This window comes from Ailuropoda melanoleuca, chromosome 7 (assembly GCF_002007445.2).
Source record: "Ailuropoda melanoleuca isolate Jingjing chromosome 7, ASM200744v2, whole genome shotgun sequence".
Classification (NCBI taxonomy): Eukaryota; Metazoa; Chordata; class Mammalia; order Carnivora; family Ursidae; genus Ailuropoda; species Ailuropoda melanoleuca.
In genome coordinates this window covers 38561866-38585427 of record NC_048224.1, presented here as the reverse complement: position 1 = coordinate 38585427, position 23562 = coordinate 38561866, and the positions used below count along the sequence as shown (strand labels likewise).

The window sequence follows — 23562 nt, the reverse complement described above, 5'->3', positions numbered from 1 at the left end:
CCTGGAAATGGAGGAATAAGGGAGGATTTATTTTGTTCTAATTTACAGCTTTTTTTTTTTCTTTCTTTTGGCTGGTATATTATTTGGAATATCATTTGGGCTCACTGCAGAACTTTTGATGATCTATATTGCACCACACAGCTAAGCATAATGTGAGATAGTAAATAAGATAGAGTCAACATGGCCTTGCAGTGAATTTACTTACTATACTGCTCTGTCCCATATCAGAACCTTCTGGGGGCTCCAGTGGGGCACAGGATGGTACATAAAGGAGCAATATTGGCATTTGCAGTGGTTTTGTGAAGGTGTGAGTGTGCTGATAAACTTCTGGTCTCCTCCTCCAAAAGGACAGGTATACCCTTGGCTGAGACAGGGTTTCATTGTGTGATGAGAAAAACACCTTTTGAAAAAAACAACTTTGTTTTTCTGAGTTGCTGCCTTGGCATTTTATAGTGTGATAACCCTACCACACCCAGAGTCTAGACATTTAGATAAGGACTTGAGTTTAGGATGTCCATCAAAAGTTCCCACTTTGCTTTTCCTGGGCACCTTTTACAATAACCACATAGAGTGAAGCCTTAGAAAAGTTAGTATTCTCTGTCCTCATCACCTCTAAGTATAGGTTCTTGCTACTCCACTCTCTCTCTCCTTCTCTGTGACCTGGGTCAGAGGACTTCCCTTCCCTGGGCTCACATCATGTTCCCCAGACCCTGGCTTCTAGGATTTGTAAATAATAAATCTTGTGATTCTATTTCCTTTCTGTGGGTGTGTTGAAACTATGCCTTCAATCACAATGAACCCATGGGTTTCACTTCCCCAAAGTGGGAACTGGGATGCTGAGGGAGCTCCTTGCCAAGCTTGTGTGGGTGGCTTGTGCCCCCTCATTCACGGGGTCACAGTCTACATGCTCTTAATTCAATACACCAGCTTCAACTTCCCCACACACATTGTTAAGTCTAGTGGGTGAAGAGGGGGAAAAGGCCAGCAATAAAAGGGAAGCCATTTTCTGCACACCCACATTCTTGCCAAAAGATAAAATAGGAACTTGCCCCCTTTTTTCAGTATTGAAAGATGGCTTCCACCCTTCCTGCCAATTTCCTCCTGCCCCCAAAGAAGGTCACAGATGTCTCCTTATCAAAATGTTTCTCATCACATTCCCTTACCCTTGTTTGTGGTTCTTCATAGCACTTAACACCATGTCATAACTATCGATTTGTTTGTTTGTTGGCTGTCTCCTCCTCTGGAATGTAAGCATCACAAGGGCAGAGCTTGCTTTGTTCATTAACACAGGCTGATTGATAGGTAGATAGAGCCCTGCATGGTACATAGCAGGCATTCAATAAATATTTGTTGAATGAGTGAATGAATCAATAAATGAATGACTCTTCTGATTGGTGAGACTGGAGAAAGGGACTTGTCTATGTTATGAGTATCTCGGCCTTCTTGGGGCCATCATTCTCCCAGCTACCCTCAAACAACAAGGGTATGGGGTTAATGTGCAGCAAGTGTCCCAGCTCAGGGCTTCTCCATCCTACAACTTGGGGTGGAGGGTTAAAAAGTGGGGTGGGGCTGAGGAGGATGAGGAAACAGATGTTAGTCTAGTTCTTGGATGAAAAAGTAGAAAGTTTATTTTTCAGTCCAGCTTTATCAGCAATAAAACTGATATTTTTATACCCATCTGCATTTGTTACCAGTTCCAAGCAGAAGAGGTGAAGGAGGGATGAAAGAAATTCCACCATATTTATCAAACATTGAAAACAATAAGGCCAGTTGCAATTAAAAATAAACGCCAGACTAACCTCCATGGATAAAAATCCACTGGTAATAATAAACTTAGATGTAATTCGGTAATAAACTCCTATTACTTTGCTGGTAGCCCCAAACTGAGAATGCATTCTAGGTCATCAGTTTTAAAAGTAACATGGTATATTTCATATCAAGTAAAATGTCCATTGAATATCCCTCTTGTGCATTTTATTTGCATCCAAAACAGTATAAAAGTGTTTTTGTTACATAAACAAGTTACTTAATAGACGGGGTACAGCATTACTTAGTAATTTGGAAAATGTTTACAGCTGTTTTGGTATGGATCTTTAAAGAAAAAAACATGATGCAACTCTTTCTATAGTCTTATCCATTATTCTCCAATTTCTGTGGGCAAGCAAATCATTGTTCATTTGCATCATGGGAAATAGACATGGGCAATCTATTTATCCCTGGGTTTTCTCTTGTGATGTTTATTCATGAGTTTTGGGCTTTAATTTCTCTTGGGTAAATTTATAGCACTAACTGCAGGTTGGGAATTGTACTTTCAAAATTGGGCTTAAGTAGCTAGTAATTCCAGAGTCCTTTATAACATAACTATATTATGTTCTCTTCTCACCCATCCCTCCCTCCTTCCGTCTCTCTTTTCATTTTCTAAAGCACTTTCAGATACGTAATAAATCTTACTATTGATTGTCATTCGAAGGGGTAATTTAAATTTGTAGTAAGGAGATAGAGCTATTATTCAGTCTGAAATTGCAGTGGTGGTGCAATGGAGAGCCTAGGGCAGGGGACGCAAATTAAGTCCCGAAATGAACAAGCAGTTTGGCTTGAGATGAGTTACCTCTTCTTTCTTGTTAAGGCAGGAGGACCAGAAGAATACTTAAGTCCCTTATAAATGCTGCTTCTGAGTAATTATTTCAAAGGACACAATGAGCTCACATGGATTTTATTTTCTCTTATTTTTTCCTTTCTTTATTTTATTCTAGTGTCCCTTAAAGAGGGTTTTTTTGTTTTGTTTTTTGTTTTTTAGGTTACTTGATTCTAACCAGCAATGACTGATAGAGTTGAAGTGAAAGCAAATAAAAACAAACAAAAAGAATCACACAGGAGCAGGTGAAATGATTTCATCTAAATTTGGTTGTAAGTAGCCTGATGTTTAGAAATAGAAAAGTATCTCAAATATCTTATTTGAGATCCTAAGATAAGGGGGTGCTATTTCGAATACTACCAGCCTAGGGTTTATTCCTAGAGCCAAACTGTATTATATGGGAACTTGTGAATCTTATCCAAAAAACATAAACTTTAGGTTAGAACAGCATAAAGTTTAATCAGATAGAAGGTGCTTTCTTGGAAGAAAAACCCTTATTCTACAAAGTAGGGTTTTCCCCCAAACAAATTTGATGTCCAGCTACTTTCCTCTAAACATATTCCACTAAATATATGTATTATCTGTGGGCAATTAAAATTAATTTAAATTTGATTGATTTGGTTTGGAGCAGTTGTCTAATACTTGTCCTCTTGGAGTAGTAACAGTAAAAACCTAAGCTGGCATCTTAACATTTTTACATTCCTTCAAAAATTGTAACATCCTCCCTCCTCCCCAAAAAAAGGCTTTCAGTCAAAAGGTAACTTTCCATTCCAATCTGTGTGAGATTTATTCTCATGCTGATTTATGTCATTTTGTTTGCATTTTCGGAGTTTACTTAATAAAAGTAGTCAATAAATACATTATAAAATAAAGCAGGCCATCTAATAACACTCAGTCACATGCCAACAATATTTCCCGTACATCGTTTGTTATTTCCTAAAAAAATTAATGGCACTTAGAATTGTTTACAAGGTCAGCAAAAATAAATACATTTAAAAGAAGCAGGGCAAAAAGAAAAAAAAAATACCTTTAGTATCTTGTTCAGGTTCACTTTCTTCTATTAATAGATACAAGACAAAACAAACACACACATTGAACACACAAACAAAAACAACACATCATGAAAAGGGAAAATCTTTGACCACAGAAACATCAGCTGTGCAACACTATTAATTAGAATCTGCTTGTTTCTTATTTCAATAAGAAACAAATGCAATCAAGGGAAACTGCTGACCTTTACAAGCAAACTATTAAATGACATAAAATTTCAAATTACCACTTTTAGTCGGGCAGTACTACACAGAAGATAAACTACAGCATACCCAACAACATAGCTCATTCATGCATTTTAATTTTAATGCTGACAATTACCCTTTCTTTCAAGGCAACAGACTGCCTACTATTCTGCTAAATGGTGTTTTCCCTTTGTTTAGCATGGCTTCTCCTTTTACAAGGCCCTGCTGTGAAGTCAGTGAGGTTGAATCTGGGATCTCAACTGTCATTTCTATGGCAATAGGCTCATGTTGTGGTAAACAGAGGATTAGGGGGTTCCTGCAGAACAGAGTCTACCACCAACAGAGCTTCTCTCCTCTGTACCCACTCCCGGAGGCAGCTCAGAGGGCAGGGAGGAGCAAACCATTATCTTGTAGGAAACTACGAGGGAAGCACGCCATAAAGAAAAATATGAAAATGTCTACATTGCGTATGCAGAATTGAGAATTCATCATTTTTTTTATCCCAGAAAAGAGACGACTGCCAAATTAATGGTTCCAAAATGTTTAACGTAATAACTATATCAGATGGAGATCCCACATGGAGCTCTGTTTTTTCTTTCCTGAAAGTTTGTTTGTGTCCAATTAGACCTTTCTTCTTTAAATTAGTGACGAGCCAACTGCAGCATTCGTTCATAAGTATAAAGTAGCAGTGCTGTTGTTAACGACTTTGAATGTTAAGAAGGTACTTGCATAGCTCTTCGCAGGTTATGGGTATTTGCATGCACGGTTTACATTATCTCCTTTAACCCTGATCCTATCTCTGTGATTAAACATAAATTGATATTATTCAGCCCATTTTCCAGACAAGGAGTCTGAGACTCAGAGCTTTTCTGTAGGTTCAGAGCCAGAGACGCCACACTCCAGTCAGTTTTCAGACATAATTCCGTTCTAACCTGCTTCATAGCAAGAAACCCTCATTGTTGCGCTTGATACCCAATCCTCTTAAATGTAAGAGAACTTATAATTTCCCCTTTTAAATTTTATTCTGATTGAACATTCCCTATCCCCACCAACCAAGTTAGCGGCACCTTCCTGTTTTATTTTTTCAAGGTCAGAGACGACTTTAAAGTTGTTAAATTGAATATATTTATGGTTAAAAGGAGAGTTAGAAGTTTTCTGTCAAATGTGCCTAAACAAAGAAAATCTACTTTTTTAACAACACCCCTAACAGTGCTTGGTGTTTGAAACCAGTTTTTTCATACTAAAAACCGGTCATGTGGACACTTGAAACTATAGAGATCCCTGGTTTCTAACACAGACATAAATCAGGAAAAATAAATGAAGGTCGCTGCTTGGGCCAGATTAGCCCTGAAAAATTGCATTTGAACGCCTTTGGGCTGGGCATGTTTTCCTAGTTCCTCAACAAAATTGTGCTTCTTTCCAAATCTTACTATTTTTGTTTTTCACCAGCCAAGTAACTATCTATGAGTAGCTGAGATGGTCATGGGCATGGGACTCTTGGAATATGAAGTGTCTTCATTCTGGCGGTTATTATCTCCAAAAATTTTGTCCAGCCTCAGTAAATTTTGAGGATCTTATTTGCTAATCATTTTTTTTTCTCGTACACTACTCTTTTTTGGGTTCTGGAGCAAGTGCAGCTCATTCTTAGTCTTCTCTCAATTTTGCAATTATTAGTTTGCTTTGATCTTTTACTGGGCTGTACTTGAGAGCATACCACGAAGACCATGCTGACTTCCCTCTGCTATCACTTTGTGCTTCTTGTTGTTACTGCTGTTCATTTTGCTTGATTTGTTTGGAATTGGGAGCAGTGTGAAATTTGAAAGAATGCACCTATTTCCTCCCCTGTGGATCTACAGAACCAAGTCAAGAGATGAAAGATTGTCTAAGATCTGCCATTTTCCTAGGAGGAGGACTATAAGTTCTACCTGAATTTATGTTTTCATATAGAGACTCTCGAAGTTTCTTTCTAAGCACAAGTGCAGATATACAGCTCTATACATATGTGTTTACACATGCTTATATTTTTATATAAGTATGTACCACATTCACACGCATGCATGCACAATTGAGATTACTTTAAATTAGAAAAAAAATGATGCAAGAATAATCTGCAAAACTCATTTAAGCTTGAGTACACTCATTCAACGTATGAGATTGTTGGTCATTTCGAGGTCAGACTATAGTCCTAGTTTTTCCATGTATCCTGCTTGCTTAGCCTATGATCCCTCTTGACCTCTGAACTTACTGTTTTACCACCTATCAATTTTTAAGTATTTGACTTCATGGTCTTTATTCCCTTTTAACTGCTTTATGTGTAATGCATCAGTCTTGCCTTCCAAACTGATGTGTAATCTCCGTTGGAGGGCGGAGGCAGGGAATGGCATAGCATACTTTACTTTTGTTGTTTTCTTTTCCTTCTAAAGTTTAGCATGGTCTCTTATAGAAAAAAGAAAATACTTAAAAGAGGAGGTGGGTACTGATTCATTTTCCTTTTCTACTTTCTTGGAATTGTTCAATAAGACATTTATAATAGAGAATCAGAGACTTCTCTTATTGGAATAATTTAAGATATAATCAACATCTGAGTTAAATAGTATATACATTATTTTCTTGAATACTTTGATTTATGGGGGACTCAGCACTATCATAGCAACCCATTTAAAATATGTTTTAAAAAAAAGGAATATATTCTAAATCAAACCAAAATCAGTCTCCTTGTAATTACCACCCACAAGACTTAGTGTCTATTCCTATACACTGGACCAAAAAAAAAAAAATCCATCAAATATTTTCGTTTTTCCAAGCTTGTTAGCTCCAGTTCACCATGCTGATTGCTAACTTTTGGACTTTCTTATCTCACCTTCTTATCTTAATTTACCCCCAGAACTAAAACTAACATATACATAGAGAGTCTTACGAATTCAAAGAATAGTAAGACTCTTTCTAATATTCTACTTCTGTGACTATACTATTTTTATTTGCATTTATATAAAAATACGGTTAGGTCATATTCCATTGAAAATCATAATATCCAACACTTGTTTTTATACTTGCCCTTCAATTTTGAATGTGAGTGTGTGTGTGGGGGGGAATATGATTTGATTTTAAGAAAGATAAATTAAATTTTTCCTATTCAATTCACTGTATTAGTTGATTGGAGAAGAAATTTGGAGAGGGGAAGTGTGTTATTATAGGGAAGGAGGGAAAGCCCTCACAATTCCCAGGCAGAAATGAACACATTCAGTAAGATCCACGTACATCATGTAGACCTTGTGGAGAGGAAGAAAGAGACTAGAAGAAGAAACAGGCAGAACTGTGGGATGGCTCCCATTCTTCAGACAGCAAGAGTGAGGAGAGCCAAGAAGATAACAGGAATCTGGCCACCTAGGCCAAAGTCTCAGTGGAGGCTGCTATTGCACATTCTTGCTCTTCGTAGGATGGCATTGTTTATAATTTTCTTCATAGGCAAAGCCTTAAAGAAATCTCTGAACATCTGGTACTATCAGGATACCATTCTAGGGGCGCCTGGGTGGCACAGCGGTTGAACCTCTGCCTTCGGCTCAGGGCGTGATCCCGGCATTGCGGGATCGAGCCCTACATCAGGCTTCTCCGCAATGAGCCTGCTTCTTCCTCTCCCACTCCCCCTGCTTGTGTTCCCTCTCTCACTGGCTGTCTTTATCTCTGTCAAATAAATAAATAAAATCTTAAAAAAAAAAAAAAAGATACCATTCTAGGACTTTTTCATCTTTCAATGAAATGATTTGCACCAAGCAGTTAATAAAGCACAGTTTTATAATATATATTATGTATAAATATTATATATGTGTATTATATATATTTTATGTATTATAATAGCACACAGCTGGAAAGTACTGGAGGCTGATTTTGAAGCCAGGTCTTCTAGCTCTTTCTTTCTTTCTTTCTTTTTTTTTTTTCCAGAGCTATTTCTAGCTCATGGTATCTTCCTGACTGATGAAAGCTATTTCTCCATCTGCCTTCAAAGAAAGAAGGTATGTTTTATTTTTAAATTTCAGTCTGCCTTAGGGAGCTACATTCCAGATATTGATCGTGTTGAAGACCCTTTTTGTAGGTGTTAAAAGCATGTACTTAAATCCGTTCCTCACTTATCTGAAAAGAGAGGAATCATTCTGTAGAAAGAGAAGTCCATTGTTGAGACCTTATTATTAAAACATGAGTGCTAATCAATACTAGATTATTTGAATCCATTCTTAAATAGGCTACATTTGTCTCATCTAGCATTGCACTTTAAGAATTATTGCGTTGGAGATGCCTCGTGGAAGACAAGCACCACAGGCAGCAAAAAAGGTCATTTTAGTTGTTTTATTTTTTCCTTGAAGAAACTGGCCCCGGGGATTGTTGGAAAGTAATCTTATGGAGACTCGTGGTACTCTGTTTCTGGATAGATTTTGCTTTTCTTTTCCAATCATTAAAAGAACATGTGACAATAATAATAATAATAAACCTGAGTAAATACCTGGATTTTCTCTGCTCGCTTCTTGGTAGCTAAAGCAAAGAAACCCGACCCTGGTGTGCTGCCACTGTTTACGCTTCTGTTTCCTTTGAAGCAGGGCAATGCCTGAGGTTTATCCACTGGCTCCGTCTCTGGAGGAACCAGAATGCAGGCTCCCTTGGAAAAGATGCACAGCACCCTCACAAGCAGCCTTCCTCTGCATCTTCAAAGTAAGGCTGGCCCGGCTCTGTGACATCACGATTCTCTCACGTGGCTTGGGCTGCACACATTTCTGGGGCCTTCGAGATCATAACATTTTCCTAGCTTGTAAATATGGATGGTGAATAATGACCATGAGCATGAAGTGTTTATCAAGTAAATCAGATAAGAGCCACACAAAGTTAACTTGTTTTTAGTTCCGCCCTAGATGTAGAGGGAGCAACTATTAAGAATATTTTGGTTAAGATGGTTCTGAAAATACATTAGAAGTTTAACTGTAAGCCAATGAAGAAGTTGGACTTCAGTTGTGATTCATGTTTTTCATTCTTTAAAAAAGCATACATTCTGGTTTTCATGGGAGGAGATGCTAAGCTGCTTAATTGCCAGGACAGAAGCCTTTCTTGGTTTGCCCTTTTTTAAGGTTTTAATTGTAGGATACTTTTAGAGTTACAGAAGAGTTGCAAAGATAGTGTAGAGGGTTTCCAGGTACGCTTCACCCAACTTCTTCTAATGTTAACATCTTATATAACATGGTACATTTATCAAAATCTTAGTTTACTTTTAAATAACATTTTGGACCTAATCTCATGAAATGGAAGATACTTGAGCTCTGACACCAATCAAAGAAAGTAAAGTTTATTAAGAACAAGAATTTTTTAATTTTTAAATTATTACTACTATTACTGTTATTTTTAACTCACCAAAAATTGTAACTGGGAAAAGAAGTAGGAGCTATAACCTTAAGCTTAAGTGGCACCATGGTGTCCTGGTTCTCTAAAGTGGCTTGGCTTGGGAACATTTCTGTGGTCTTTGAGATGGAGCTCCAGATGCCCAGGTTGGACCACAGCCCTCCAAACTGTAGGTCTCCATGCTAAAGAGATGACATTTGAAAACCCTGTCAAGAAGGGATACCATGTGTTCTAATCTCCGTGTTAGTCTGTGCATCAAATTGCAGCCCATTCTGGTTTTTAAGGCACCCCAGCAGATACTGTCTCATACTCCATAGTCTGTCTTTTACTCCCTGACTCAGCAGCAGCCTGTGCTCTCATGATAAATCTGCCTCTCCCCTACCCCCATCATATCACCGTGTACCATGAGCTGCTGTTCATCAATCAAAGTCTTGACGGACCTCACCTCTCTGAAGCTTTCCCTGATCTCCACCATCTCCCCTGTCTTTTACTGCTGTCATTGCAAACAGTTAAACTTTAATGTTTGTAATTACTTGCTCGCATGCTCATCTTCCTCGCTGAATTTGAAAACTTTTCCAGAAATGAGCCATGTCTGTATCTCTGTATCCTTAGGAATAATCTCATTCCATGAAGTTTATTAGGCACTCAACAAATGAATAAATTTGAAACTTATTCTAACTTTTATCCTATGAGTTATGGATAAGCTAATTTCTTCCTTTAATTTTTAAGCTTTGTCTGGAATAAAGACATTCCGAGTAGAAATCCTCAAGTCAGTTTTTCTCAGTGTGTGGTTCATAGACTACTCAGGTAAAGTTCACTTGGGAAATTGTTAACAGGCCTTAACACAGACCTATTAGATCTGAATCTCTGGGGAATGCATCCTAGAGCTATAACTTTTAATAAGATTTGCAAGGCTTTTGATGTGCATTGAAGTTTGAGAACCACTGCCTTGGAGGGAGAGTTGTATTAATCCATCAATTTTGGTATTTCCAATTCTTTCCATAGAGGTTTTAAAGTGAATATAATTAATGATATGATAGTAAATTAAATGAAATAACACATTAGTATCCGGGCAAAGGAGACTTCCAGTCAGTTTAATGTAACAGATACTATGATTTGGATTCTGAGATACATGTCATGTAGGGCAAAAAACAAAATAAAAATAAAGTACACCATTCTCACTACAAGGAGGGAAACAAAAGGCCAATTTCAGGAGAGACCATTCCTCTCCCACCCGCACTAAATTTTTAAAGCAATTTCTCACTTAAGATCTACCTTAAAGCAGTGAATGATGGAATGATCGGTATTTTCGACAAGATTTTTTGGCGAACCACTATTTCTATAGCAAGTAAAGTATGTGGTAAGCTCAGGATGTGCATTAAGGTTGCTTTGATTTTCCTTTTGTGGATACTATGTTTTTTGTACAGATCGACTCTAAACAGCCCCTTTCCTATTTGCTGGTAAAGGCACATCTTCCTATAGCTTCTTAGATAAGCTTTCTCTTACTACTTGTCCCAGTGGGGCCAAACCAAAGTTACAATCTCTACCAAGTACCAAGCATGCAGGTATAAAACATTGCTGATTGAGGATAGATTTATGTTCTTTGGAAACAGGAGGAGCGGTTGGTAATGTTGACATGCTATTTATGAAATCTGAGAGGCCTAAGCAGCAATATTCTCTGGGTAGAATGTAAACAATGTAAACAACAGGCAACAAGACCACCAACAGCCCGTATTTATCATGGAGTCCCCATGTAGACGCGGCATATATGCTATCTTAGTCCATTTTAAGAACTCTACGCTCTAGGTAATATCGCCCCCATTTCCCAAATGAGGAAATAGACTTGCAAAGGTTGAGTAAATCATCCGACCTCACATAACTAGCAAGTGGCCAAGGCAGGATTAGCAGCCAGATCTATCTGATGCTAAAGCACGTGAGCACTCCAGTGTGCTGGTCTGCGAAACAACACAGAGAGAGAGAAAACTCAAGAATGAGGCAATGGAAGATGTCTTGGCCTGGGAACCAAGGCATCCGAGCTCCTTGCTAACTTGGACAAAGTACTGATTTTTCTAGTATCGAGTTTCCTATCTGTGGAATGAGGGGCACAATTACAGCTTCAGACTGAAAACCTATGATTACTCTTCTGATGGAACCAAAGTTAATAAAAATCAACTCTCTTTTAAAGAAAAATGTAGTGTTTTTTTTTTCCGTTGAACTTGATTGCTTCTACCTCAAAGATAAAGATGGCATGTGGAATAAAGAGTGTGATTATCTCCACAAGTGTTTTTAAATCATTGCTTCTGTCACACAGAAGTTATATTAGTCTGAGAACTAACATTGATAACTATTATCTGAGTGGCTGCTCTGTACAGTCTTATAAGAGCTTTAAATATGTTATCCTAGTTTATCTTTTTTACAACATATGAGGTACAAAGTATTATTAACCTCCTTGTACAAGTGGGGAAACTGAGGCACAAAGAGACGAAGGAAACTACCTGGTATTCCACAAGCGGTGGAGCCAGGATCTGAACTCAAGAGTTTCCTCTAGATTCTGGAGCCCATGTTATTAGCCAGTATGTTAAGTTCCCTCTAAAAATCATGCCTTGACCATACCTTGAGAGCCATGGGAATGAATATACTAATTACAATTTGAAAGTCATATGTTTGATTCCTGAAGGAAATAACTTAAGTGATAGTATTTGAATTCCGTATTGCCCTCGAGTTCTAATAGCTTTCTATTATATCTTTTCATGATTCAAAGTTGTTACATTTTGAAATTAAGGCCAGTGGAGGTATGGCCTTCTCTATCTTGTACAGTGTGAGATGAGTCTCTGTTGCATTAATCAATGCATTAAAGAGAAAGAATGTTTCCTTTTTTGTGTATGTATGCTTGAACTTGTGCATCTCATTTTGATGCCTAAAAAATGAAAATCAAAGCTTACTCTGATTAGAGTATGCATATTTCAGGTCACAGTAACTTCTCATTTCAAATAATATAATGTCCCCGCTATATTAAACAATTTAAGACAAATCTTTGAGGCACATTTTTTTTTCATACCTGCAATTAAAGAGGGCCTACCTGTTTTTTTTTCACTTGATTTCGTATCTGTTCAGTGCTCTAATCATTATATAAGTTTTTCTTTCCTTAGAGAACTTTAGTGACAGCTGTTCAACTAAAGGACCGCTGTAGCATTGTTTCTCGAAAGCGCTATGGGACTTTTTAGATGGGAATGCAACATGATAGCCCCTAAAGTGGAAATCAGTGGATAGAACTCTTTTTTTAGAGCATGCACCTTATTAATCATGCAGATTTAATCTCCCCCATGATAACCCCAGGGGTATCAAAGACTTATGCCTTTTTCTTTGGTTTGGTTTTTAGATACACAAGGTATTCATGACAGCAAATCAAACCTGTTAGTGGCATCAAGCAAGTAGAATTGATGCCGGGAACAGGACCACCGCAAATTTTATTAAAACTGCAAATCACTGAGAGCACAGCACACGTTGGGGTTTAAATACCTCTCTCTGTGGCATTTGTCATATTAAGAGCTGCAGCATAAACAAAGGAAAAAGCAAATCAAATGTTGTGTCCACATTACTTGATCACTTCCACTCTTCTCGATGCAATAAGGAAATCTGATCTCTAGGAAAGAAGGCAGCCAGAAGTCTAACATATTTAAAGACAGTGCCAATCTCTTGTAGTTAGATCTGTTGACATTTGCCTCTGGACATTGTGTGTGTGTGTGTGTGTGTGTGTGTTTATATGTATGAATGTATATATGTTTATGTATGTATATGCATATATACAGATATGTATATCTGTATGTATAATGTAAATGTATAATTTGTTTTTATCTTCTGGGATTCTGTTGTTGTCTGATATACTGCATATGTCTGCAAAAAATCTTCCCAAAAAAGTCTTTGATAGACCAAGTCAGCCCTAAGGATACAGACTGCAGAGAAACAGACTGAGAACACTCAAGGGCCTTGACAAGTGCTGGAAGCTCGTGCACTGAGGCTCACCTTCCCTCCTCACTCCCCAAAACGCCTCTCTGAAGTGTTGAGACAGAGTTCTGCTTTTTGAGGCCTCCTGCCAATGAGGTATTGTTTAAACATTTGGGAAGCCTACAGTGACCCTCTGCCTCAGTTCTTGGTCCTGGTCTGCTTCAAGGGGTCTCATCTACATTTGTACTGGGGCTCAGCCACCTCTCCCCACTGGTGATTGCTGACAGAGAACCCTCCCTTGGTTCCGGCTCCTCTTCTGCCCAATTTTTTCCTTTGTGGCTTAAATCTCCAAGGGTAAACAAGAAATAATAATAATAGAAAATGCAATTGACAGGTTGTCCAGTACATTCAACCTACATCTATTTTAAATGGAGTCTCAAGTATTCTACACTCAGCCAGTTTCTATACACAAAGCAGGATTTGTCTGAATGTGAAATTCACAGACTGTAGTAAAATTGACACTCAGCTCCAAATAAATCATTTCATAATAGTTAAGTCAAAGAATATAAAGGAAACATGTAAGGATATAGGGAAATATAAGAAAATTAGATATTTGTAAATTTTTAAGTGGATCTTTTCCAGTGGTTAAAAAACTCAACAATGACTTCTCCACTCCAGCTAAAAAAAATTATCATATTCAAAGTGTTTAATTTCTGTGGTGTAGTGTGTGTTAAACATGATTTTTTTTAAAGATTTTATTTATTTATTTGACAGAGACAGAGACAGCCAGTGAGAGAGGGAACACAAGCAGGGGAGTGGGAGAGGAAGAAGCAGGCTCATAGCGGAGGAGCCTGATGTGGGCTCGATCCCAGAACGCTGGGATCACGCCCTGAGCCGAAGGCAGACGCTTAACGACTGCGCCACCCAGGTGCCCCTAAACATGATTTTTTAAAGGGAGAATATCCCTCTGGTCAAAACTAGGAAAGTAAGGGGTGCCTGGGTGGCACAGTGGTTGGGCGTCTGCCTTCGGCTCAGGGCGTGATCCTGGCGTAATGGGATCGANGGCGTTATGGGATCGAGCCCCACATCAGGCTCTTCTGCTATGAGCCTGCTTCTTCCTCTCCCACTCCCCCTGCTTGTGTTCCCTCTCTCACGCTGTCTCTATCTCTGTAGAATAAAAAAAAAAAAAAAAAACTAGGAAAGTAAAAACTTGCATTTCAGAGGTCATCTAAAGCCTCCATGATGCAACCTCTCCTTAAAAATCTCCAGCTCTGCCATCCAAATCATCCCATTCCATTGCCACATCCCTGTGCCACTGAGTGTGTGTCTTCCTGGCCTTTAGAGTACTTGGAGAAGACCGATTCAGTAAAGATCCATAAGAGAGACAGTGTGGATCATTCTTTGGATGCACACCATACCTAAAGTAGAACAGGAGGCAGATTGGAAAACAGATAAGACTGTCTCTTGATTTAGAATTCCTTCTTTGGGGCACTAAAAAGTCTCTTTGTCTCTGTTTTCAACCTAACAAAACTAATATGGAGCAAATATAATTGGTGGTGGCAGGGGGGGAGGGGACTACATAGAACCCTGCCACTGAAAATGATGCTTTCATCTCTGTGGGGAACTGATTGAAAGAAATTATCTCAAGAGGAAGGAGTATTTCTAGTTAAATATAAGGAAATCTGTATGAGTCAATATGATTGATTTATTTTTGTTTTATCATTAAATATTCATTCTCAAATTTGGAGAGTGATCTCAGCTTGAGGGCAGAAACCACAAACCAAGTGTGATCATCTTTAAGACCAGTAAGATAAATGTCAATTTCAGAGATATTAAAATGTACAACAAAGAAAACAAATATAAGCCAGTGGTGAGTGTAAGAAACTAATGTCTCCGAGATTCACCCCAGCTATGGTAAAATATTTAAAAATGAACATCTTAGAATCTGTGGAATATGGTATGGAGATTTCTCTTGCCCTCATCACATCCTGCCATGAAACCTATCCTAAAGGCTATTGTCACAGAGGTACATGAGACAGGGGTTAAATTTTCCAAAGGAAGAGCCTCCACCATTATGAGATGGACAACTCTTTTCTGCATTTCAAGTGACTATGGAATTTGGGTGATGATAGATACTTCTCCAGCAGTGGTAAATCATTATACCTGTATAGTTCTTCTCACCTAGCAGTAGTGCTTCTCTTTTCCTTGGGAACTTACCTTTGTTTACTTTGAGCCTATAACACCCAACCACAGAAATGCTCATTGAGAAATCAGAACCCAAACCGAATTTTAGTGTTGGACCCTCCAAGCCACTATGGAATCATAGATTCCAGGTCTGCCCATAAAGTAAGAGAGGAGTCAAGTGGAGGCAGAATCCACTAGCAGGTGCTGCCCTCTGAGCTCCTTCACTTCCCACTGCATCCAGGTGGCTCCCTTCCTCTTGCAGGCCTCAACCTTACTCTCTCTATGGATTGATTCCTTCCCTAAGGAAATGGCATGTTTCATGTTCTGTTCATCAGGACCTCACCCTCAACCCCAGTTCTTCAGCCAATGGCCAAGTGTTGTGTATATCTAATCAACATAGGAACCAATTGCCTTTGACAAAACTTTTCCCATCCCTGAGTTTGTTCTAGAGCAGAATGGGACAGAACTGCAAAAATAATATATCAAACCAATGAACAGAAAGATTGATGTCACTTTATCAAAATAGTATAATGTTTGGAAGAAATAATTTTTTCCAAAACATAAATACATGTATTAATTCTTCCTCTTTATAAAAATCCAAAAAGTATAGAGACCTATGTAAAGCGTATGATAGACATTAACCTCCTATGTAATTCGTTATGCAGAGATGATGACTATTAATAGCATAGTTTATACATTCTGATATAGAATATATAAAACATACTGTTCAGCGTTTCCACTTATGATCACGTTAATATTCCTAGTGAGTCAATATTTCTAACGAGATAGAACAGGACCTTGCACATAGAGAGCACTATATACGTACTTATTAAATAAGTAATAATAAATACAGCAAATAATTATATACTGTTTGCTGTGTGCCTATATTAATTCATGTAATCATTGCAACAACCAAAGAGGTTAGTGCTACTTTTTTTAACCCTATCTTAGAGATGAGAAAACTGAGGCTCATTGATGGAAAACAGACCAAATCACATATCTGGTGGGTAATTGTAGAAGTTGAAGCATGTAGATTGATCTCATTCTTAATAGCCGCATGAGATTTTTTTCACGTACTTTTATCAGTCTCCTAGTGATGCAAATTTATTTTATTTTTTGCAAATTTAAATTCTTTAAAAGTTTTTACTATTATAAATAACTTTGTGATAATCTTGAACATACACTTATGTATATAATTCCTCTAGATAAATGATCAGAATTAAATTATTGAGACAAATGTATACACATTTTAAAGTTTGATTTTTATTAAGAACAAAGAAGAACACCTCCACTAGACTTTACCAAAAAATAGGAATAGTTGAAAGTGTTGGTTTCTTTACTGATGTCATCCTAATTGTTGTCCTTTATAAGTAATGTTTTTTCTTTGATAGTTTAAGATCACCTCTTTGTCTTTGGTGTTTATTATGATGATTCTGGGTCTGAAACTATTAATGTACCTGCTCTTTGTTTTTACCGATTGGGACTCATTGTGCTTCTCGTACTGGAAGATTTAAATCTTTCATTAATTTTGGCAAGTTCTCAGTCATTATGTTTCTGCTCATATTTTCTCTATTCTCTCTTTCTGTAATGCATATCCTTAATTATTTCTTTAATTCAGTTTTATCTTTCCCGTCTCTCTGCACTGAATTCTAAATTCTGAAGAGGTGACTTCTAATGCATGCATTAACTCTCTATGTCTAACATACCAGTATTTATCCGTTGAATTTTAATTGTAATCATGTTTTTCATTTGTTAAAATTATTTAATTCCTTATCAGAACTGCCTTTCTTCTTGTGTATTTTTCTTTGTTTTTTTTTCTCCCTTTGTGTCTTTAATTAATTTAAACATATTTGTTTCCAATTCTCTATTATATTGTGTTAGCTGAATTTCCTGGGGTTTCAGTCCCTTTGCATATTGTGTCGGCTAAGGCTAACTCTTGCTTAAGGCAGCTTGTTTCCTGTGGATGCTATAATTTTGCATTGTGAGCTCATCCTCAGTGTGGCTTTATTATGAAAATCCTATATAATCTGGGTAAGGTATTCTTTAAAGCTTTTTTGTTGTTAAATTTTTGGCCCAGGACCAGTTTTTATGTTAATTTCTCTAGCTTGCGAACACCAGATGGTGCTGGCTTTATAGTTCTGAGCATTGAATACAGATTCATTCATAAGAAAACTTGTTTTTTTCTTTCTCATACCTAGAATTCAGGTAGACAACCAAGCCTCTGTATTGTCTTTCTGTACCATCGGATGGAATTTTTCTGGTCCATCTTTTTCACTTCTGTGATTCTAAGCTTTCTACAAGGTTCTCAGTGCTAACCTTCATCCCATTAAGAGTCTTAAAACAAATATTCTAGGTTATAAAGATGGACACCTGTGCCATTGGCTCCAGGACAGTGCAGAACCAGCTCATGAGCTTACTGCTGTTTTTTCAATTCCTATTCGTTCCTGGCCTCTGGAGATATAATTTTATTCTGTGGGTTGTATGATTAATCCAGCAATTCTGGGTGTTTGTAGTAGGAAGATACTCATGTTATCTTCTCTGTCATATTGCTGGTGCTATAAGTGTTTAATCCTACATTCATATATTTGATATGAAAAGATGCCATGATTAATTGCTTCAACCATTCTCTTGTAATAATTCTCAAATCCTTTGTCCTGTTTTCCTTCCTGGCAAACTCCAATGCCTGTATCTTGCCTTTGGATTTGGCATTCTACTTTTTCTGACATTCTGCATTTTCTGCAATGAGCGACATTGATGTCACTCCATATTCATGTCCCATTCTCTACTAAAACTTTAATGTTACCTAGGACTCTTAGTTCCCCTTGTGAATCATCTCTCCCATTCTCAACAGCTATTTTAAAACCTTTCCACTCTTCTCAGCCCTCCACCTTCCTTTACAGAAGTATTTTCAGAAGATAAACTTACTTTCTACTTCCTAAAGGAAATAGAAACCAACAGAGCTTTCTCAAATTCCATCTACCGAACTCATTAACTCGTGTATACTGGAACATACCTCCTTTCTCCTTCCTATTACAAGGAAGGAAGTTCCTTCTTCCTAAGTACAGTGATCATATAATTTGAAGCCTGGATACTTTTGAAGGTACAAGGAGGACTCTATTAATAATTATTCCAGGACAACAGGTGTAAACCAGAACTGTCCTGGGCAAACTAGGACAAGTGGTCACCCTCTGTATAGGGTTTATCACTTTACTTCTCCCCTCAATACACTGTTTTTGCCTTCTCAAGCACCACATTCCCTTGAATATTCTACCTCTCTCCTTTATATTTAAATGTCCTTTTCTCTGAGCCCCTTCTCATTCACATTTTAACGTTTTCAGTATTTTTTAAAACATTTTAATCTTTTTAAAAGAGAAATCTTGCAAAGCAACATTACCTATGTACCATGTATACCTCTAGCTACTGCTCACTTTTTTGACTTTTCCCTCTTCTTTACCAAATTCATTGAAAAATTTGTTGATACCCACTGTCTCTTTTTTTCAGCTCCTATTCTCCATCATTTATAGAATCGTGGCTTTTTCTCTCACCCCTATTCTGACACTACTCTTGGCAATGTCACACATGATTATCTGTTCCTTAATAGAACACACAGAATTTAGCATCACTCAGTCTCTTAGACCCCTCTGTGAGTTAGTTGTCCTCTCTGTTCTTAGTTTCTTAAAATGGCACAATGATAGGACTTTCTTACTGTTAGTGAGGATTCAGTAGAATAACCCATGTAAGCATTTAGTGTTTTAAAATGTTAGCCATCCCGTTGCTCATCCTTTTGGAAAGACATCCATGTTTGGCTACCCTTGAATTAGATGGTTTCATTAGTAATTTTATATGTCACTGTTTGAACTTTTTAAGGTAAGACAGAAACGTAGAATATCTTTATGTTGCCATTCCAGAGTTCCAGCAGCCTGAGGATGGCGATCTAGAAAGGGAGCTTAACTGTCGTGTTGAAGGCTGTTTCATGTTCATTACAGCAGCTAAGATTTGGTGAAAACACTCTACCAAATCCACACTTGGTACGCTTCTCCCGGTTAGAAGCCAGCAACGACAAACTTTTCCAGGGCATGACCATGTGCAGTATGTGCAGCCCGGCATTGAATGACATTATGGAGTTCTCATTCTAATTTGCTCAAACGAGTTTTCAGAGTTACTGACACAATGCATAACAAATGCTCATCTGCCTCCCTGACAGCCCTGCCCATCTTCGCCCTCATTATTGCCCAGGTAATAGGTCTTTACAGACACATTCGGGGTTGTGCCAGCTTCTTTTCAGTTCGTTTTTCACCTGTTCTGAATTGTTGGTTAAATTGGGCCTTCCTTTAAATAGATCATGTCTGCCTTATAGCTTGTGGAAATGCCTTAATTGTTTCTTTAAGTGGAAGCCAACCTTTCAGAACTTCAAGAGAAGCTACACAGATTTGCTACAATTTTAATGCTCTAATAGTAATGATTATAATTGATGCCATTTATTAAATGTTTATTATGTACCGGCAACTCTGCTAAGCATGTCACAAATTTTCACATATATTGGCTGCTTTAATAGGGACTAAAATGGAGTAGAAATAGATGTGTGCTAAAAGGTTCATCTTACCTACTGTTAGGGTAACTTTAGATGATATTATGAACTCTCAATACTAGCAAGTTTAATAAGACCTCTCTATATATTAACTGTTAAGGCAATGAGCATGACCATTTAAGTGTTAAGAAGAAAGAAGACCGTATTCAGTTTTACTGATAGGTACAATGCAAAATTAAATGGCAAAGCAAGACCAAACTGTGTAATTGGACTCCAGCTAATTGTGATTTGTGTTCATTTTCTCTAGGTCAGTGTTAAAGCAAATATTTTCAGTATCTATGAAGACAGTGACCTATATTATAATACAGAGGGCTTATATTTAATATCTTGAAGAGGAAAGTCTTTATATTATGTACAAATGGATAACATTCATTCTGTATTATTCCACGTTCAGTTCAAGGAAACACTGAATCCAGGCAGATAGTGTCCAAATGTGTGATTGCATTTGTGTGGTTTCTTTTCACTGAATAAGTCACATCAACTGGTTATTGCATACTGAGCTTTAAATACCATTGCTAATGCAGAAGATACTAAATTATAGCAATTATGCTGAAAAAAATATATATATATTTACATCTGACAGCCATTATTCCCATCAACTTCATTCTTTTCTATGAGGAGTTAATAGAGATTCTATGAGCAATTGATGCAATGATAATAAAGATGTAATAAAGATGTTACCTCAATTAGAAGCAAATGTGGGAAATGAGATTATTAATACTGTGAGAGGAAGACCTGCCTAGGAAATAAAGATAATCTATAGGGAGCTAATAGAAAATGGTATGATTGAGAAGGAAGAGATGTGGGCTTAAGGGAGTAGGATGGAATCAAAGTATGCCTTGGGGAACTCCTGAAGTCTCTCCCAATTGAACTGTAATATGGGCCAGTGTGAGAAAGTCCAAATACTTTATCAATCAGATAAGAGAAAGCAGAAAAATAGGTGATGATTCTTATAATCAGCATTTATTGAGTGTTTACAAAGGGCCAGGCACTCTGCTAGCTACTATCAACACCTTACCTCACTGAACACCCATAACAAATCCCACATTTCAGAGGAGAAAACTGGGAGCCAGAGAGATTAATTCTACAGCACCCAACAGGAAGAGCTGGAAAGAGTTTTGTGCTTAGCTTTCTCACTGAGCACAGGCATGCTGGTAGTTTCTATTTTTAAGCAAAATGTGATGGAATTTTAGGTCAAGAAGGATCTAACAATCAGGTGGGTAGAATACCTAGCCCTATCTGGATTCTGATTTCTCAGTGAAGACCTTTACAACTAGTTGTAATTGAATTGGTTGGCTTTAAAAAGAGATTTTTAAAAATGAAAAATACTCACAGAACTAAGAATATTTTTAGGTATACATTTTGAGTCAATATTTTATTTTTCTCAACCCTTTGTGACAGAATACAATCTGAAAAAAGTTACTTTTTTTCTTTTGATCTTTTTAAAAGTCATGTCTATATTCTGAAAAAGATAAAATAGGAGTTTTCAAATATATAACAAGGGAGAATTGCCTAAGCCAAACAGAAGTTCTGAGCTGGCGTCCTACTGTTTTAGTATTTTAGTGAATTATCAGTGATTGTGGGCAATAGATGGAATATGACCTGTTATACTAGCAAACACTTCTTTCTCTTTTCACTTTTTCTTTTCAGAGTTTTGACCTTATGCTTTAGTATCTGGAATACTTGAGGGAACTGGTCTACCTACATCTCTACCTTTGCAAGCTAATGTCCAGCCTTCACAGTGGAACGTGAGGCCCTTCTAAAAGCACCATAATGGGAAGGAATGCAACTCCTTACCCTCAACTTCCAGCTTCACCAATTTGGAATATGCCGTCCCGAGGCTGTTTTTTGCCACACATCGATAATGTCCTGCATCTTCCTTTTGCACATTATGAATCCTTAAACTCCCAGATTCAAGAACTGCAATGCGGGAATTTTCCTGCCAGGGATAGGGACATGAATTTTAAAACTTCCATGGCTTTATTAAGAGATCATTTGCCTTACTTCCTCAGGTCATCATCATCGCTGCTATCATCAAAAATATCACTTGAACATTTATTTGGCATTTATTTTGTATAACATACAATATTAAATGGGACAATATAAAATTACCTAAATTAATTTTAACAATGATTCTGTAAGATATAGTTTATTTTCATTTTCTTTCATCACATGGGGACACCAAAGGCTTATTTGATTTCCTAAAAGTCACACCCAAGTCTGTTTGATTCAAAACACTCTGTATGGTATCCTTAGAGGAATATCCAATTTGAAAAATTGGAAAATTCTACAAATAATATAAAAATTCGCCTTAGAAGTTAAAACATCAAAGTTATCTTCCCTTTGGGGACTCTAAACTCAGTATCATACAAAAATTCCTATGTTTTTATTGTAGGAAATCCACCAATATTTGTAACAAAAGGAAAGTCAGAAATTCTATAGATTATCATAAACAATTTACCATTATACTTCATTTCAATTAATTGACATATATCAACACCTACGTATTCTCTGTGAAACATTCTGAGCATAGTAAGATGAAAAACCTCACTGAGTTCATAGTTAGTAGGTGACAACGACGATGCAGTGTAATCATTTACCAGTAAGTGTAGGTATGAGGTACAAAAGCAATACAAAATAAGCATATACATAATAGATTTTTAATTTGACTGCTCTGTGCCTGAGGTATTTGCCAGGGAGTTTGTTAGCCAGTCTTGATGTCCATGCTCTAACTTCACTCGAGGTTCTCACTCCTTTCCTTCCAAACCTCCTTTCTCACTTACCTCCCAGAAACTGTTTGTCGGGTCTAAGACCTGGATTTTAGTTTCATGTTTTTTATCTCCTCTGTCCCAAAGATTCAATGTCAAAAAATAAAATGATTCAACTAACTGACCAATCAACAAAAAAACACTCTAGCTTTGCTTTGCTTTGCTTCCTTTTTCATCCCTGTAAAGAACTACTGGTCCCCAACTCTTTTTTTCCCTAGCCAACTCCAACTGGAATGCCTTATAGTTTGTGTGTATGGGAACAGGAAAATTTAAGTTTGGTTAAAATGTTATATATGGGAACAATTTTATACTAGAAATTTGTAACCATGTAACTGACTTTGCAAAGATTTGTTGTATTTGAAAACAAGTTGTATAGACATGTTTTCATAATAATCACTTACCCTGAGAGCACTGTCCCCTTTAATCCATGACACTGATGGTTTGGGATTGCCCATTGTGGTACATGGTAGAACTGCCTTTAATCCTTCTATTATTTTTACATTTATGGGAGGACGAGTTATTTTCGGCTCTAAAGGGAAACAAAAATTCAAAATTAAAAAGGCAATATGGCTGCATTAAACTTTCTCTTTTCTATTTAAGTCTAAATATCTACTTTAAGAATAATTTATTACATTATAGGATTTACCAAATGCTAAGACAGGTTTTGAGTGGATATCAGATGGAAATCATTTTTCAAAGTTTTGGTTATCTCTTTTATTCACATCTTATTTGAAAAGCACAATTCATGAAACATATTAGGAGTTTGAAGTCATAGTATTCTTCACTTTAAAAGATAGTTAATGAAAAGTGGATTAAAATAAACTGTCA

The 23562-nt window shown here is 37.1% G+C and overlaps 1 protein-coding gene and 1 long non-coding RNA gene across 5 annotated transcripts in view; one reads left to right on the top strand and one right to left on the bottom strand.

Moving 5' to 3' along the window:
• Positions 1–2908, top strand: part of LOC109489199 — a 70983-nt gene extending 68075 nt beyond the window's left edge. Inside the window, exon 6 of the long non-coding RNA XR_002142154.2 lies at positions 2798–2908. This is a non-coding gene — a long non-coding RNA (uncharacterized LOC109489199). The remainder of the gene's footprint in view (positions 1–2797) is intronic.
• MUSK (muscle associated receptor tyrosine kinase) overlaps positions 1–23562 on the bottom strand; it is an 88627-nt gene that overhangs the window by 46336 nt on the left and 18729 nt on the right. For 2 of the 4 annotated variants that reach the window (XM_019796724.2, XM_034664248.1), the window contains exons 4-7: positions 23136–23263; positions 21764–21905; positions 12769–12798; positions 3663–3692 (exon numbers count right to left, since the gene is read on the bottom strand). In XM_019796724.2, coding sequence (XP_019652283.1) covers positions 3663–3692; positions 12769–12798; positions 21764–21905; positions 23136–23263 — 330 coding nt within the window. The remainder of the gene's footprint in view (positions 1–3662; positions 3693–12768; positions 12799–21763; positions 21906–23135; positions 23264–23562) is intronic. The other 2 variants (XM_034664249.1, XM_034664250.1) reach the window with 1 other exon arrangement.